Here is a 15,495-nt window from a genome sequence, read left to right as displayed (position 1 = left end):
ACAGATACTGTCCTCTCAGCCCAGGGTAGGACGTGGTGGGCCACAGGCAGCGTGAGGGACCTAGCTGCCTCTGTCCTTCTCTGTGCACAGGTTTTGTTCTCTGCAGATGCTGACGTTTCCTACTTCAAGTATGCTGAACATACCTCCATAAAACTGCACAGATGCTCTGAGAGGCAGGCAACAGCGGAAGGCCATGCTTACCGTAGTTCACCGGCATCCTCTGAGGCTGCTGCTGCTGCCCATGCTGTGCCAAGCCTGAGCTGATGCACCCTGCTTTTCAGTGGGACTTGGTAGCTTAACACTATCCAGGTCCTGTCCACAAAGTGCTTTGAAGCAAATGAGGACAAAAGTCTTTTTACAAATATTATAAAGGCATTCCAATTTTAGTGGGGTGCTGCGGACAACGACGAGGAATTTGATCCCCCAGATTCTCTCTTCTCAGCACTGAGGGGCTTTGTAAGTCAACAGCAGTAGCAATGGAGGAATCTGTTCACAACATTTTGTTATCTTAAATAGGAAAGAGAGGTCCTTAGACACAGTGGCTGACCAGAGCAGCAGTCCTAGGCTAGGCAAATCACTGGCGGCTCCAAGCACCAAAATATGGTGTGTATAGCTGGAAGAAGAGCAAATACCTCTGGCCCTTAGCAGAAAACACCTAACCATCACGGGGCTCAGCCAACTTCTTCCCCAAGTTAAACTCGGAAGGCCAAATCTATCCATTGACCTCCACAGCTCATGACTTCTGCTGCAGAACAGCCATCTGGGCTATGCCATTCCACAGCCAAGGCAATAATTTGGAGACTTCCCAACATTTTCCCCTGGGAAGAAAGCCGGGCAGTTGCTGCTGCTGTATGTCTCCAGAAGGCAGCCTGCCAGCGCTCAGGGCTGTTGTCCAGTGCCAAACAGACTTTTAAAATGCATGGCCCTCAGTGACAAACCAAAATGAAAAGGTGCACACACGCATCTGAGCAATCAATGCTCCCACATGGTGAAGCTGAGCAAGCCCTGGAGTGATCTCTGCTGTTTCCCCAGTAACTCTGCCACTGAAGAAAAGGGCTTTTAAATATTGGGGTTGCCAGTGGTACCGCTTGCCACTAACAGGAGGGGGCCTCTCCGCCTGTGAGCTTTCCTCTGGCCACCATCAACGTCTTTGCTCCTGACGCAGGCAATCGTCATAAGAGATCACAATAGCTATAAATACCTCTGAAAATAATCAATAAAAACCCCAACACTGAAGAGAACTTCTTGTTAGGCAAGTAATGAGTATAAGAGAATACTCTAGAAAGATGCTTTCATCTCAGCCTGGTAGAGAAGTGCGTACAGCTGAAGCCTTTAGATGACTTCACTTCCATCACCAAGTACCACCAGTGAGGGAACAGTCCTGTCCTGGTGCCAGGCAAACACCAAACTTCACGAGCACTGAGCCTCTGGGAAAAAAAAAAGTGCAAGTTCCTATCCTGCAGAAGACTGGCAAAAGCACTTCTTCAGTGTATGAGGTGGCAACAGAGTTCAAAAGTGACTCAGCACTATGTACCAGTGCTGCATCTGGGCATGAGATCTCCCATGTGATAACTACACAGCTCTGGTAGTTTCCTTAGAATACTCTTCTTCCAGGCATCTCTTCCACCTAGCTGGGCTGTCCTTTTCAACAGTTGTTTCTCATCAGGCTGCTTGTCTCTCCCTTCCCAGAAAGCCAGGTGAATGCAGTGTGTGTTGCTACCTGAGCAGCAGAAATGCGCACACACCAACACGCTCCTCTGGGAACCCACAGCTTTTCATGTCACTCCCAAGGAGACGGCAAACCAGCTCTGGCCTTGCAGGACTCCATGGACAAGTACAAAGACAAGGCACAGCTACTCACAACAGCCCTTTATGTTTTCAAAGATGAAGGCAAAACCACAATTCTGAATGACTGCAGTTAGTTCTGCCAGACCTCTTGAATCATCAGGACATCATGCTCACCACTGTTAAAAACTCTTGGCAAATGTTGCAGCATTAGCGCAGCTATTCAGAGCTAAGTACTCCAGGCTTGGGCCCACCGGCAGTATGATCTAGCTGCTGTGTGTGCACCTACACTGAATATCGGGCTTCCTAAAGCCAGTGCACTGCAGAGGCCACGCTTTCCGTCCCCAGGGTGTGAGTGCTGGAGCCTGGGAGAGGTGAGCTTCTCATGGCACTGCTTTCAGTATATGTGCTGGCTCGTACCGATGGGATTTGGATAAAGTGTGTATGCATCACTCTCACTCTGCCCAGGTGCAGAAGTATAAGGTTTTGCCCATGATCCAACAGGAGATAATCTGAAGATAAGAAAGGAACAAACCCTGAATTGCCAACAAAACAGCAAGTTCTTCAGGAGATTTGCCATGGAGGATAATCATCTGAGCATGTCCAGTGCTTTAAACTGTCTTAAACTGTGTGAAGTATCAGGCTCAGGCACTTTGACAGGCATCCTTTAAAATCTGTGACAGCAGACTTGAACACATCCACTACATCGCTCAGATTTCGGTAGACAGGTCCCACAGCAACAACCATGAGAGATACTGTCCTCGGGCCCAGAGAAGCTGAATTTCAAAAATGTTGCTTTCCTCAGTGGTGGCAGGGGTAGAGGGCGTTGTCAGGCAGGGTCAGCTCAGAGACCATTTTCATTTAAGGCTTCTGTGAAGCGGTGACCGTCAATGACGATGCATCCACCATCTGTGCAAACACTGATTTTCACCTGCAATACTCTTCAGAGGCAGCGTTTGAATGACCTGACTTGAGAAACACATTTTCTTGACTGCCCCTGCTCATTTCCACAGCAGTCTGTTCTCTGGAGTCCCAGCTGTATGGCAGCTCGCTTTTAACTGGATTTTATTTCGATGTTGCAATGAGGGGAGGAAAACCCAGTGTGACAGGGATATGTTATATAGACTGAGCGAGAAATATGCTTATTTGCTGAAGATGTGTTTTATTTCAGTATATTTTCATCTAGTCTGATAAAAATAGCATTTCTATAGAAACTTATGATAAAACAAACAACAGAGAGGAAATCCCATGCTAATTGTCAAAAGCCAACAAAATGTTTGGCAGATGCATTGCTAGAGATGAGTAATACTCTGTGGTTTGGGCTTCCAAAATACACAACCCTCCCCCCTCACTTATATGGGTAAATCAATTCACATTGGGCATGGATGCGTGATTTTTATTGGTGAGCAAGTAGAGGTGCGACGTAAAATAACTCTGCTTCACCTAGTCATGGAGATGCCCAGCAGTCTTTGCTTGGTGAGGTGCTACTGCCGTGGAGTCCCAGGGTTCCACCCCAGAAGTAGACCAGAGCTGCAGAAAAAAACACCCAAAGCTCTGTGAGTAGATCTTGGAGGACACTCAGACACACACACAGTCTCTGCTCACTGGTCATGCTCACCTCATCTCCCACCAGCAAGAAAGCCACCATCAATTGCACACAACCCAGTTTTGCTCTCATGCACGCATATTTCTTTTAAGAACATGTGTAGTTTTTTACTACCGCGGAGAGTTCTGACACGCTGTGCATGACACCTCTGTGTGCACATCCCTGCTCGGCTGGCTCAGGGCTCTCACTCTTCCAGCTGGGTTCCTGCAGACGTTGGTGCTGACGTGCAGAGCAACCACTCCTTTGAGGCACGAAATATTGCCATTCCTCCCAAATTCAGGCTTCACCCCTTGCAGAGTTGAACCTTTAGTATAGGTGACAACTTATTGCTGAACATTTTGTCCTACCACACTGAACTCTTTTTTGCAAGTGAACACAAGTAAGGACTTGTGTCTTGGACCTATCCCATGCTATCATCCGTTCTCCATTCCCAAGCAGACCTGCATGCTGCCCACCACCCTTCTCTCCACCTACTCTGTTCTCCACTTCAGTTTCTGTCTTCTGGCAACAAATCACTAGGATTACCTGTCTCCTCGGTCATCTGCTTCTTAGACAACACATTCCAATATTTATCGCCTCTGCAACACACAGAATACTGTTGCATTTACAGATTTACCCTTTCTAATCTCACCAAGGCCACTGCCATACTGTCTTTGTCATTCTGGCCCCTTCCCTGTTCTAATCCAGGGAGAAAGCATTTGGTTGTAGGCTTTCACGCTTCTCTCTGCTTTGGAAGACCAAAACCAATCTCCAGAAAGTCACGTGAAACTATTTGCTTGTGTCAAGCTAGAAGAAGGGGGAGAGGGAGATTGTCAGGGCTTGTGAGAAGACTGACGACCTTTTAAAATCTCATAAAATAGCCCTCTTTAAGCGAGGAATGTTTGAGTTCACCTCCAAAGACTCTGGGATGCTCTGGTGGGAATTTCTTTGCTAGAATAGCTTAGCAGATCCACGCAAGTGTGTGGGTACTTATAATTTATAGGATAAATACGAAGATGCACGAGCATGATTTATTGATAGAGCATAAGCTATATATAGTGCACTTAGCTGTATTATTAAAACTGAAGGTAAATAATTAATGGCATGGAAAAAAGATACATAAAACTCTGGCAGTTTTGATGGGAAGCATTCCTGTCTTGCAGAATTAAAATTGAATATATTCTGAGTATATTTTTGTATCTTTCTGACAAAAAGGATTATTTGCCCCGTTCACACGCATGCTAAGAGACACTGCACGTAGCCACAGAACCTGCGCAACCAGGAAGGAAAAATTCTTATGGCCATCAGGCTTGAATGCCATGCTCAGGATAGGATTACGTCTGTGGGTATCGACCAGTTCTGCCTGGCTGACCCTCAGATTAGTTCCAGATTAGATATAACTCAAATAACATGTGTTAGTTTCGCAAAGTTCAGTGCTGACCATTCACATGAGAAGCACCACAGAAGGATACAGGCTTACTTCAGCCGTAAGCAAGAGACAAAGTTAACATTTTTTTGTTATTAGAATCAGAGGACTACTCAGGCAAAGCAAAATTCAGCTAGCAATTGGTTATGTCTCCATAGGCACCTCTCCCAGCTTTAAGAGGAAATGATGATGGGCGGACCACCCTGAAGAATCATAACTCAAACAGGCCCTTTCATGGCTCAGGCCGTCTGGTTTACTGAATTGACTCAGTCAAAGACGCATAGGGTCAAATATCCTGCAACACCTTCAGGGTAGCTGTTTTCACTGGAGGAATAGTCATTCATTTACATCACTTCCTAACAACATTAGTAAGGTCACAGTGACCTTACAACTAGTTATTAAATTCCCTGGACGCAGAACAGCTCAACCTCACAGCGGTTGTCAGGCAGTCTAAACAGCCCCAGCTCTTAACCCAAACACGTTCCAGTGCAACCACTGCCAAGGCCTCTCTGCCTGATCGTCCAGGTGAGGGAACCCAAATTTCTTCCTCGGGGTCCACAGAAAATCATTCCTAAATTCAGCACCAGCAAAGCCTCGGAATGTGAGAGGTCTTGTACTCGCACCTATGCATCTGCCAAACCCTTTTGTAAAATCAGTGGTGCTCTCTTGTCTGGTCTGAAGATGAACAGTGCAATAAACTAAAACCCTAAAACCCTAGTCCCACCTGTTGCCTCAAGCAGCGGCACAATCCACTGACTTCAACAGATTTTGGAGCAGTCCTACACAACGAACAGAGTCCCGGAGCCACCAGCAACGTCAGGCGGTTCCACAAGGAAAGGAGCAGAAACCTCTGCTCTTGAGGTTTAAGTGCAAGAAACTTGAACAATTATTTCGAAGTGCTTCTTGCATCCCAAACCAGCAGAACCCAGGAATGACAAAATTAAGTGGCAATTGGTGGTGGTAGGGCAACAGTTGATGTCAGCGAAACGGAGAACTGGAGATCACATTTCTCAGCAGTCACCGCTATTCCTGAACTAGGTTTGACTTTAATTGGATTCCAGTTCCTTCAGGGAGTGCAAAGCTGAGCTCCACCAGCTGATGAACTGCAGTCTGGCAGGGCAGCACCAGAGAAGCACTCCAAACACTCTCGAGGCCTCCTTCTGAGAATCTCCAAACGTAATTAAGAGCAGCTCTATTTATTCCTCCTGCTAGGGGCACCTGTAAGCACCAGATGTAATAGCAGTAAATGCTCAAACACCTGTGCCAGAATCAGGTGGTAGAAAAATGGCCACTCATAAGGTTGGAACCAGGGTCACTCTTATAGAATCATAAAATCATTGAGGTTGGAAAAGACCTCTAAGATCACCAAGTCCAACCATCAACCCAACACACCACCACGCCTGCTAAACCACATCGCGAAGTGCCACATCTACACGTTTTTTGAACACCTCCAGTGATGGTGACTCCACCACCTCCCCAGGCAGCCTATTCCAATGTCTGACCACTTTTTAAGTAAAGACATTTTTCCATTTTCAGTAAAGACATTTATCTGATCTAAACCTCCCCTGACGCAACTTGAGGCCATTGCCTCTCATCGTATTGCTAGTTAGTTGGGAGAAGAGACCAACTTGGTCTACTGAGGCATCTTGAAGTGATTTTGGTCGTTCTAACTTCAAGAAGCGCGCAACAACCTACAACAGCACAGTTGTTGACTTCACCGCCTCAGGAAAAGAGTTGCTCATTGGAAGATGCACAGTTGAGGGAGGCGTTTTCTGCCCAGCATTTTCACTGAGAATGTCCATCTTGTATGAGTTTGGCATGACGCTGGTTCCCTGACACTGTGGTTAAGACTGGCTGACTGTTGACAGTATAAAGGTTTATCTTAATTTCTGTAGATTTAAGTGGTTTTAATGCTCATAACAAATAAAACTTGTGTCTGGTTGCAGTTTTGCTGTAGCATCACAGTTTTCCGAAGGGATAAAAAGAAGAGTGAGTCCTTCCCAGCGAGCCCACTTGGCCCAGCCCAGGCCCTCTGACCTGGGTCTGTACTCATGCCCACAGAATTCACCTTCCAGGTGAAAAGGCTGAAAAGCAACCAAGCACCAAACCCAACGACCAATATGAAAATCAATGCTTCTGCAAGTTATGACAGCTCTCCAGTAGTTTTTAATAAAGCTTGGCATATATAATAAACGAATAATCAGGCATGCATAATGAATTACAGCTACGTTTGTGTAGCTTTATGTATCTGCTCTCCTGAAATATCTCCAGTCTCGGGCACACCGACGCCCTCTAATAAGGAAGGGACCGTACGTTTACACAAACGCATTTCTCCGTCTGCAGGCGCCCGATATTCAGATCCAACGAAGACGCCTGGCGGAACCCGCGCTTGGGCTGCACGGGCGAGGTAGCTCAGCGGCGGGACGCTCCTCCACGAGCGCCGAGCCGCCATCGCAGCGGGCAGGCTCTCCACACCCCCTCCCGCCTCAGAGCCACCGCCGGACCGCGCCCGCCGCGCCGCTCCACGGACCCACCCCGAGGGCAAACCGCAGGGCAAACGCCTAAAGGGAGGGAAAATGGCGGCAGCCCGCCCCCGCCGGCGGAGGGGCGGTGGCAAGCGCGGGCGGAAGTGACGCCTCGCCGGGCGGAAGTAGCTGCCGCGGGGTAGCGCGGAAGTGCTGGCGGGGAGCGGCGCGGACCGAGCGCAGGTGCGTGACGGCGCGGGCTGCGGAGGAGCGGGGCCTTGCCCCCTCCTCGCGGAGTGCGGCGTTCCCCGGGCGGTGGCGGGCCTTGCCTCACCTCACCTGGCCTCGCCCGGGGCCCCGGGGTTTGGCTTGGACCGCAGCGTAAAGAGGAGCGCGGCTACGGGTGCGTGCGGCCTCCGGGGCCGCGGCCATGCCCCCCCCCCCCCCCCCCCCCCCCCCGCGCGGCTCTGTGCTGCGGGGCCCTGTTTCGGCGGGTCCCTCCCCCGAGCAGGTCCCTGTGAGGGAGAGGCCTCGCCAGGCCTCCGGGCCTCTCCTACGAGTGCCTCTGCAAGGCCCCGATTCAGACTCGTGTAGGGAAAGCCCGTGGGGGCTGGGAAGGCGGTGGGAGCGTCGGGACGCACCGGCTCTTTAGTTTGTTCGTAGCAGCTCGTTGCTTTTAATTTTTGTTTTGTGTCGTGCTGGTGCCTATTTATTACAGAGACTATTCAGGCGGGCTGGGGAAAGCAGTGTTTCCTGAGGGAAGGCGCCGTGTGTGTGGACACGGTGTGTGCCTGGCAGGCAGAGAAGCGGTCACGGAGCCATACCTGACTAGCAAGAGCTGGGGAGCCTTGCTGACGAGACGTTCTTGCAGATTTAGACTGGGGTTTTCCTTCTGGGAGGAGGGCCTTTGCAGGTATCTGCCTTATCTGTAGCAGGTTAAAGTTACTGCCTGTCTTGTGAAGCCTAGATGTTTTAGACTGGCAGTCATTACAGTGTTGTGTGAAGGAAGCATTTCTGTGACAGAGCAAAGCATGCACATCGCTATTTTGCAAAGTAGCCAGTAATCCTGAGTGAGGCTTTCATTGACTGCTAATCTAGATTAGAGAAATTGTACCTTTCCATTGACTGCTGAGCTGCCTTGGAGAGGCTGAGATGTGACTCTGCTTCTCCTTTTAATTCCTTAACTAACAAGGTCTGAAGTAATATGGTAATGTGAGCCATTGATTGTGACAGCAGGTCCTTATATTCTTCTCTGACCCAAACCTGACAACTTTAGCAAAAGAATGCAAGATTGTAGACTGAGGAATGGGGAAAAAATGATAGAGTTCAGAAATCAGTAGGAGTCAGAGATGATGCTTTGCTTTTGCGTGTACTTACTACTTTTTTAACTGTGTCTGCTTCATGGCTGTTGTGATGTAAATGTCTCCCTTGGGCTTTAGGCATCTGCTGCTGCAGAAGGAAAATGCATTCTAAGTGCAGATGAGCTAGAATAAAATAAAAATCATAATTATATTGAATTATATCAAGTGAGTAAGTTTTTTTTTTTTGTAACCTGTAAAAACTTTGGAGAGGAGTGGAGTGGCACTTTGCTCAAACAGATGCTGTGCCTGATTCTTACGTGTTTTATGTCTGCTGAGAGTAGTGGCAAATGTTGGTAACATATGCCTCAGAAGCTCAAATGCTGCTTCTGGAAAGCATTGGAAGACTATTATAGACCTCAGTTTTTCTGTAAAGTAAATGCCATCCTCTGTGAAACATTGGTGTTCTATTAACTAGTGATTAGGGTCCGTTACTGTCCTAACTGGCCTTTCTTCTTAGGCTTACCCTTGAGCTGAAGTTGGTTAATCCAAAAGTGTATCTTGGCACTTCAAGCAGTCTGTGGCTTTATTTCCTTCTGTGCTTTTGCATCTTCTTTTAGTCTGACTTAGACCACTGGTCCCAGCTGCATTTCTAAAACTTCCTGCAGCACTGATGGGCTTTTTGAACAGTATTCCTGGAAAGTCCAAAGCATGACTGAGACTATTGAGACTCTTAATGCAGATGAGGGATACAACAGCAGGTGATAGTGTATTCACATAATAATCACTATGTTCTGGTGTGTGTGGGTGCTCATGGTCCTTTGACAACATTTCTGATCCCTTACGTGCATTCCTAGGACAATATCCTTGGCAGATTGCTTATGTTGGCTAGGTGGCGGTCCCTCTAGGCAAACAGTTTGTGTGCAGTTAGCTTTTAAATAGCTGTTTGCAAGACTGGAGATAACCAGACCATATGATGCTAGGGTTAGTGCTGATCATCAGTAGTGTGTTGTTTTTCTTGCGTGTTTTCTCTGAGCACTGGTGGATAAGAATTACTCCTTACGGTGGCCAGGTACTTAGATGGGTGCCAGGGGGCATGGAAAAAGGTACAATTAAATGGCAAACTATTTTCACTACTTTCCGTCTGTCTGCAAGTGCCATACGTATTTAAGTGATTTCTAGCTCATCGGACTGCAGAAGGACCAAGTCAAAGGCTTTGGTTGTATTAAATTTCTAGACCCAGTTAGAAGATGGAAAGAACACGTTTAAAGCTTTTATCTATTTTTGCACCAAACTAATTCCCACCTCTGTATTGCCATCTTGTAACTCTACATTTGGGTGACCTCTCTGTCCGTACGGAGGAAAGACCTACTTTGAGGAAATTGTTCCTGGAACAGCATCTAACCTCTTTAGACAACGACTGCATGGTTGGCTTCTTGTGCCTGACAGTGCCCCAGACAAATCAAGGCAGTTTCAAGGCCCACTGTATTTTTGATTAACATTTTTAATACGCAGAGACTCTGACAAGTGTATGTACATCTCTGCGTGGAAGAAGCTTATTGCAGAAAGATTAGCAGCACGCTTTGCTTATAACTGGATATTTTGTGTCTGTTAATCCTAGCATCATCCTCATTTGGGCCTGTGATGATAGGGCATGAAACACAGCTTCTGATGCCTATGGTGCTACTTATGCATATCAAAGAGGGACCTATCAACTGAAATATGACTGTTGGAGCCCCTGTTGTGGCAGAAAGCTCCATAAATACACAGCAAGTAGGTGCGTGCTTGTGCTAGGAGGGCACAAAAAATGGAGCTGTCTGCAGAAGTTGCAATTTTTGCTGTGCAGTTGCAAGGGAACTGAGCTGACAGGGAGTGTTTCTGTGTTCTCAGCATCAGTCAGAACTGCAATGACATCCCAGGTGTTTTTGTGTTAAGTCCTTCTCCAACAGCAACAAGGCACCCTACCAGGGTGCTCCCTTCACTTCCTGCCCTGAAGCAGCCTTTGCTAGTGGCTGTGTTCCACAGATGTCCTTGACAGCACTGGTAGAGAAGTTGGGTATTTTCCCTGTGTGCTGCTGGAGGCTTTTATTGTTCAGAGGGTTCAGGGAAGTTCCCCTTGCTGCTGCTTGTGCCAGCTGTAGGCTTGGTGTAAATGGAAGTTGTTCTGGGACTCTTGAGCTGACAGCTTCTATCAAGATCAGTGTTTTGAGATGTCTGAAATCGAGCAACCAGCTTGTGATGCTGGCTTGGGATGAAGAGGTCTGGTTCCACAGTCATGAAGTGCTGAAGTGAATGGAGTCCCTGGAAACCTCAAAACCTCTGAAAATCCGTTTTGTTTTGGTACACAAAACTAAAGTCTGAATGGCTTTAGTTCAGCTTTTGCACAAAATGAGGGGCAGGAAAAGGAATTTCAGTGGGTCTTACATGGTTGGTGGTTTTACACTAAGACCTTGATTTAAAAAAATCCAGCCAAATGTAAAACTCCCTGGACCTCTTTGTGCTTTTGGAACCAGCAGCATCACATCTCATCAATGTTGGTCAAGAATGAGATCCCAGAAGACAGCATAAATATTCCAAGTGTATGTCATAAATACTGCATGAGGTAATTCTTGTGTCTGTTGGCATCCTTCCCACAAGGTATCTCCCCGCATAGTTTACTATAAAGTATGATGAAAACATTTGCTTCAGAGCAGTGGCTGTGCCTGCACAATGATTGAACTTTATTTTGGTCTGAGATTAAGACAGAGATTCGCTTCCATGCTTTGCATTTTCTCATGTGTACAGTCTATCCATATGCCAGATAGCTGTAGTTTTAAAAATCCATATCCACTTTCCTTTCCAACTTCACAATAAATCATCATTGACTCCTGATGGGCTTTTAAGAGTGGAAGAGATCAAATATGTACAAAATATTTCAACATACCAAGTGTAGGAGGGTGTCAAGTCTGTAGCATTAGTGCTGATCAGTGATTCAATTAGTGTGAAATGTATTTGCAAACACTTTACTTGCTGCCTGCAAGAAATGGATTGATGGTCCCAGGCTCTGGCAATAAGAAGTGTGGAGTAATACTCACAAATATTTTCATGCCCAGTAGGTGGAATAGTTGCCTTCCTAGTAAGTTCTCATATGCACAGAGGTAAAAATAAATACCACCCTTGGCTTTCAACCTGAAACTGGCCTGGGCAGTGAATGAAAATTCTTGGAAATAGCATAACTTCTGCCGATAAGAGGGCAGTGAGAGAGAACTAAAGCAGGAGGACTAGATGAGGAAGAAAAGCTTTTTTTACTTGGGATATTTGAGTGAGGAGGAGGGCAAACAGAGTCAGTGAGAGGGAGTGCATTGTCCAAATCTATGTGGATGGGCTCTTGTATCCTGACAGGGATGCTAATGGTAGGATCCTGAAAAGAGTGTGTGCTGGAGAGGGGAGGTCTGCGTGACACTGTGCCTCTGATATTCTTGGCTGGTGTTGATAGCGGTGTAAGTAAAATCTGTTATCCTGGACCAGGTGCTTCTGTAGCTTTGCAAGTCCAAAGCTGTGTTGTTGGCATTCTGGCAGCAATACAGTTGTTGGCTGGCTGTTTGCTGGATGGATGCCATTCTGCTCCCAGCTGACTGGGAGACCAGGTGTTGGCTTGTCTAGTACTATGTTGTTCGGCAGTGAACAACAAGGTAAACAGTTTGTCTGGGACTCTGGTACAACTAGTTGTGTCCTGGGGTGATCCTGAAATAGAGCAGCTGCAGTATGTGCAGGAACAGCAGAGTGGGACAAAAATGAATAGTTTTCCCTTGCTGTCCCCATCTTCTCCCCAGGAAATCCAGTTCTGTAACCAGTTCTCCATGCCTTCAGTAGGTTCCATGTGAACAGCACACAGGTCTGGACTGCAAGAAGAAGAAGTCGGGATGTTGTCAAGACCAAAGCCTGGGGAGTCCGAGGCAGACCTGCTGCACTTTCAAAACCAGTTCCTGGCAGCCAGAGCTTCACCTGCAGTGAAAATTGTGAAGAAGGCAGACAAGAGGAGGGGAGAGGAAGGGAGCACAGATGCTGAGAGACCCACACTGCAGGACAGCAAGGATGTAGTCACGCTGGATGGTAATTTCACATGTGGGGTTCTTTGAATTACTAGGTTTCTCTGTCCCTTTCAGTGTTCCTCAGTGCTTGCCCTTTCACTTCCCTCTCAACCCAGTGCTGTTTTTGCCCTGCAGGTGTGTCCTCCTTGCATTATTGTTTCTTCTTAGCCTTGTTGGGAAAATGCACTTGTCCAATGTTACTAGCATCTGTTAGAGCCACCTTTCCAACACGTTGCCTTTGTCTACATCTATCAGCTGTCTGTAGTACCTTGCCAGCCTCAATGCAAGAGGTGTTTTCTGTAATTTGTACCCGTTGGACACTCACTGCTTATTTTGCTGTCTATCCAGACCCTGGTCTCAGAGTCTTTGAGATTTAGCTCTGCTAATAGCTCCAGCTTTCAGCCAGCAGAGCTGGCTTGATAAGACTGCTTCCTGCGGTTTTGTTTTCCTCCATCAGTAGTAACTGTAACACTTCTGTCATGTGCTTGATCATCTGGAAAGCTCAAGATGCTTTCTTAAAAGTAACAATTTAAATCTTACACTGCTTTGTTCCAGTTAAGGTAGTACTATCCCAGTTTATAGATGGTGAAAAGGAGGCCTTGACTTGCTCATGATCATACAAATCACTGTTAGAGCTGGCAGTGGAAATGTGCTTTTCTGTGCCTGAACGCCACCTGCAAGGACATTGTTTGTTTCTGTACTTCCTTGTCTCTTCCCTTAATACTTGTAGTCAAGCCTCAATACCCTTTTCTGCTTGTGGAGGTTTGAAAAGACCTTGGTGCCAATACATAAATGATAAAATTCTTAAACATGTTTTTCTTCACTACCCAGTGCCACTCAGAGACAGAGGACTCTTCGTTGTCTTATTGCTTTCTCATCTTTTTTTGGTTCTTATCAAAGCAGTAATAGGTGCTATTAGGGAACCTTTGGTCTGGTACCTATCACACAGTAGTTACATATGAGTAACTTGACTGCCTTTTTTATTATTATTTTTTGCTCCACAGACTTTCCTGATATTCTCCCAGCTTTAACTCCAGCTCCTCCAAAAAAGTCCAAGATCAGAAGTGCCTGTGTCCACTTTGAGGATGAAGATCCAGAGGAAAGACTGGAGAGTCATGATCAACATATTACAGCAGTCTTCAGCAAAATTATTGTATGTCTGTTTTTTGTGTGATGGTCTAGTGTTTCTTGGAATGCTGTAAACTGAGCAGTGGACAGGGTTGAAGGATTCTGTGCTGCTTTTTATTTCTGCAATGTATTGAACCACTTGTAGCATTGTAGACCAGTGTCCTGGAGCACGTGGACAGAAAAAGCTTTTTGGGTATGTTTTTGCTGTCAGTTAGATATGGGTTTGAATCTGCTCTCCAGTCCAGGCTGCGAACAGGTCACACTGCTTGCATGCAGGCACATGCTCTAGTGTGGATTTGGTTGAGTTTCTGGACTTTCTAAGGGGTATATTCTCATAGCTCTGCGTTGGCCCAGGGTTTCCTTTATGTGATTCTGAGTGGTGCGTGGAGTTTGGCAGCCCATACTTTTGGAAAATCGCCTCACTTTAGCTCTAAGTAAGCACAAGGTACTCTAACCCTGACAGCGATGTAGCAGAAAGCTTGTGAGCTGAAGAGCTGAGAGATTTTGAGTCCACTCTCAGCAAAATGGTATAAACATGTCTGGCTGTTGTGATGGTTTCTACAGGGTTTGATTTTTTTGCTGCAGGAGCGAGACACAAGTGCAGTAGCAGTGACCATGCCAGTGCCCACGGGAGGCCCATTTCCAAGGACATTTCACCGCTCTGAGATAAAAAGTGAGGTAGGATTGGGAGCAGCTGTTTTGTGCTACCTTCATTAACTATTAAAACTTCCCCACAGCAAAGCCTGATGCTTGGTGGGTGGTAGGGCTCAAAACAAGTGACTTGGCATGCTGGAGACTAGGAGATGGGTCAGTGTATCTCTGACATTACCACCTTAGCATAGGAGAGAGTTCTCCTACCAAGCTGCCATCAGGTAGGCAGTCCATACTCTGCAGTTAGATAACATTGGAATCCTTTTGGTTTAGAAAAAAAGGTGATCAGCTAACTATAGTGAGGTGGATCAAATCTGCATCGTTGTAATAGAATTGATCCTGCCCTGCTTGTTTTTCTCAGAGGAGCAATCTCTGTTTATTTGTCTACCAGGTTTGATTAAGTCCATACTTATTGAAGTTGCAGCTGCTTCCTCCTGACATGATATTTGAGTATGGTTGCACAGATTATGTTTTGCAGCCTTATGAATTTGACATAATTTTTTTTCTGAGGCTGTAAATTTGGAAGCCATGGCTGCTGTTATCAGTTGTTGCTGTAGTAGCAAGAGCTGCTAGATGAGTGGGAGTCAGATGTTGGGAATTGGTATGTGATTGATAGCTGTGGTTACGTTGAAGAGGTATCTTACTCTGAAGGATGTCTTTTTTGACAGTAAAGAATAATACTTTTTAAACTACCGGTTCTGCTTACCTGATGCAGGAGTGCACAAAGCAGCTACCAAATGTTCAGACTGCCTTTTAAGCTTCTCTTCTGGACTGTGGACATGCAAGAGGTTTTTGCTTAGTCTGCTTTGGATTTCCTGTGCAAGGCTGTTCAGAGCCATGCCCTTCCATTGCCTAGGCAAGCAGCATAGTAATTTAGTCAGGATTATTTTAGCACCACTTGCCCACTTCTTGCTGTGTAAATCTCTTCACCCTGCTGTTCTCTAATCACCTTATAAGAAGCCATTTCCAAACATGTGGTGAGCACAGTACAGTATACAGCCCCATTTATCCTCAGAAATGCAAAGTATTCAGCTATGCAGGGTTTCAAAACAGCAGGAAAGCTGGAGCTGTTGTGTTTTGTGATATT

General features: G+C 46.4%; 1 protein-coding gene across 5 annotated transcripts in view; it reads left to right on the top strand.

Annotated features, from left to right (window-relative positions):
- Window positions 1-7,442: 7,442 nt before the first annotated feature.
- Window positions 7,443-15,495, top strand: part of RPAP1 (RNA polymerase II associated protein 1) — a 45,154-nt gene continuing 37,101 nt past the window's right edge. Inside the window, exons 1-4 of one of the 5 annotated variants that reach the window (XM_075425167.1) lie at window positions 7,443-7,504; window positions 12,409-12,651; window positions 13,634-13,782; window positions 14,343-14,435. In XM_075425167.1, coding sequence (XP_075281282.1) covers window positions 12,462-12,651; window positions 13,634-13,782; window positions 14,343-14,435 — 432 coding nt within the window. In that variant the 5' untranslated portion in view covers window positions 7,443-7,504; window positions 12,409-12,461. Of the gene's footprint in view, window positions 7,505-7,524; window positions 7,665-12,371; window positions 12,652-13,633; window positions 13,783-14,342; window positions 14,436-15,495 lie in introns of those variants that run through there. The other 4 variants (XM_075425168.1, XM_075425169.1, XM_075425171.1 and 1 more) reach the window with 4 other exon arrangements.

The sequence above is a fragment of the Opisthocomus hoazin genome, chromosome 7 (assembly GCF_030867145.1).
Source record: "Opisthocomus hoazin isolate bOpiHoa1 chromosome 7, bOpiHoa1.hap1, whole genome shotgun sequence".
Taxonomy (NCBI): domain Eukaryota; kingdom Metazoa; phylum Chordata; class Aves; order Opisthocomiformes; family Opisthocomidae; genus Opisthocomus; species Opisthocomus hoazin.
The sequence above is the reverse complement of the archived record's forward strand: the minus strand, read 5'-3'. Positions and strand labels throughout refer to the sequence as shown.